Below are 2260 nucleotides of genomic sequence, written 5' to 3' on the forward strand. Positions count from 1 at the left end.
GGCCGCGGGCAGCAGCGGGGAGGAGCGGAGGGCGGGGGAAGGTGCCCCGGCGCAGAGCCGGCTGCCGCGGGTGGAGCGGGGAAATCACCTGCGAAACTCGGTCTGGCTGGAGCTGCCAGACTTGCAGAGCGCAGGAAGGGGCGCGAAGAAGAGCTGAGGAGTAAATGCACGGGCAGCAAATGTGAATGACAGTTAACTGTTTTTTTTTTCCTCCCCCCTCCTCCCGTTTTGCATGAAACCGGCTGTTTTCAGCCCAGGAGGTTACATGTGATGAGGAGAGATTCAGGCTAAAGGATTGTAAATGGTTTGGTGCATGAGGAAGATCTAGGCAGATTTAGAGTTGTGGTTTCAGGAAAGAAAGGCAGAGAGGAGAACCCTGGAGAAGAGAAACTTGGTGTGCACAGTTTGAACAGGCTCGCTCTGGAAAACAGTCACCTTTCGGCAGCTCCTCCTTTTTATGGGATTCAAACTCCAGGATCACAATTGAAGACCTTGAAAATGGTGGTCTTCATCAACTTGAAGCTTAAATCTTTCATGAAACTTTTCAAGAGAAAGAGTAAGTAGTTGGTGCGCGCTCGCTGTCCTTTCAGGAGGCAGCCGAGTCCTGCAGGGAAGTGCAATTCCCTTTGGCTTTGCTCCTGCTTTCCTGAAGCTTCTTTTTAAGGTTTATAGCGCTCTCTTCGTTGAATATTTTATTATGTGTGGAGGCAGCCTGTGGAGGTGCTTTAGGACCCCTGCTTTGGGATACTGTGTTGCTTTTGAAGTCCCTTGTCACGGCGGTTTTGAAGGAGCCCAACTCCTTAGTGTGAAAGGAGCAGCTGGGTGACAAGGCTGAGGGTGCTGGTGTGACTGTCACAGTGACTGGTGGGCAGGTGTCCCACTCAGTGCTGGGGCATCCCCCCAGCCTCTGTCAGGCGCCTGGTTCTGCTGGTCCAGCTGCTGGGCACTTGTCTAGCTATGGGTTTGTATCTGTAGGGCTTGTTCTGAGCCCAGGTTGTGTTTGTTAAAGATGCTCTAATTTCAGAACAGCTTTTAAAATCACGATTCTTCATTTAATTCATGAAGACAGGCAAATTACGCTAGTGAGAGCAGTTGGCAAATATGTGCAGCACTTTTGTTGACTAATTTTGATGGCCGTTGCTCTGATGAGCAGTAAACTTTAATTTTGGTATGGTGGGACTGCAGCTGGACAGTGGGCTGGAGGCTGGTGTTTCCCTCTTCCTCTTCCTCCACCAGGCGTACTCCCCTCCCCATCCACCTGCTCAGCCAGGGGATGGTGAGGGGTGATTTTCAGACAGGTCATTGACTATACCTATCACTTTTTCTGTAATATCGGGATGATTGATGCTGTAACCAGGTAGGTGGTGACTTGTCAGTTTGTCCTGATTTAGGTTAGACCTCTAGTTAGCAAGGACGGGAAAAACAGGCACAGATTGAACATGTATCTGCCTTGTTGCAGCCAATATGTCTGCAAGAGGGGAAGGGGTGCAGGACCAAGCCACTTCAGAGATGAAGAGACCAATCAAAAGTCTTCCAAAACCTTTTTTCGAGGTCCAATACTAATCTAAAAAAACCGAGGAAAGGCAGTTAAGAACCTCCACGCTGCCCAACTCCTTCTAGGACAAAACAGGCATTGAGCATTGGGATGTAGATAGGCTTTGAAGCAAAAGGCATAGTTTATTTCTTTAACAAGTACCGATTATTTCCATCTGAAATGACCTTGGCAGATGCAGCGGGAAGAGTCTGGTTTCAGGTGACAGGAGGCTGTTGCCTTTGTTTTACTTCTCAGTTGACACACTTCCTCTGCCACCACGGAGGCATCAGACAAACTTTACGAAGCGATGGTGCAGGCAGCACAGCAGGGACCAGCACTCAGCCCGGAGAGCCAGGGAAGGTGCAGAGCTGGTAGCGAGGCCCTGGCGGCAGGGCTGCGCCAGCCGGGCAGGTGCTCGGGGGGCAGCACGGCTGTAGTGGCTTTTTCTGCTTTGGAGAGCTAAAAGTAAGGATGTGCAGCTTGCCGGCTGAAGGCCAAAGGCTGCCTGAGGGATCATAAAATATGATCCTCAGTTGCCCTTTTCCTGTTATTACAGGGTGGAGTGAAAAGGCCATTCAACTGTAGAAGTTTTTATTGATGATAAACTTGAGACAAAAGGTAATGGGTGTCTCTCAGGAAGCATAAATGATAAACATTTCAGCATTATGTGCTTTGGCTGATTCATTACTAGACTGTGTGTAGGGGACTTTGGACTTGAGCTTTGTC

General features: G+C 49.6%; 1 protein-coding gene across 1 annotated transcript in view; it reads left to right on the forward strand.

Moving 5' to 3' along the window:
- Positions 1-498: 498 nt before the first annotated feature.
- Positions 499-2260, forward strand: part of NHSL1 (NHS-like 1) — a 52490-nt gene continuing 50728 nt past the window's right edge. The window contains exon 1 of the mRNA XM_010078614.1: positions 499-556. Coding sequence (XP_010076916.1) covers positions 499-556 — 58 coding nt within the window. The remainder of the gene's footprint in view (positions 557-2260) is intronic.

Source organism: Pterocles gutturalis, unplaced genomic scaffold (assembly GCF_000699245.1).
Source record: "Pterocles gutturalis isolate BGI_N339 unplaced genomic scaffold, ASM69924v1 scaffold8708, whole genome shotgun sequence".
Lineage (NCBI taxonomy): Eukaryota > Metazoa > Chordata > Aves > Pterocliformes > Pteroclidae > Pterocles > Pterocles gutturalis.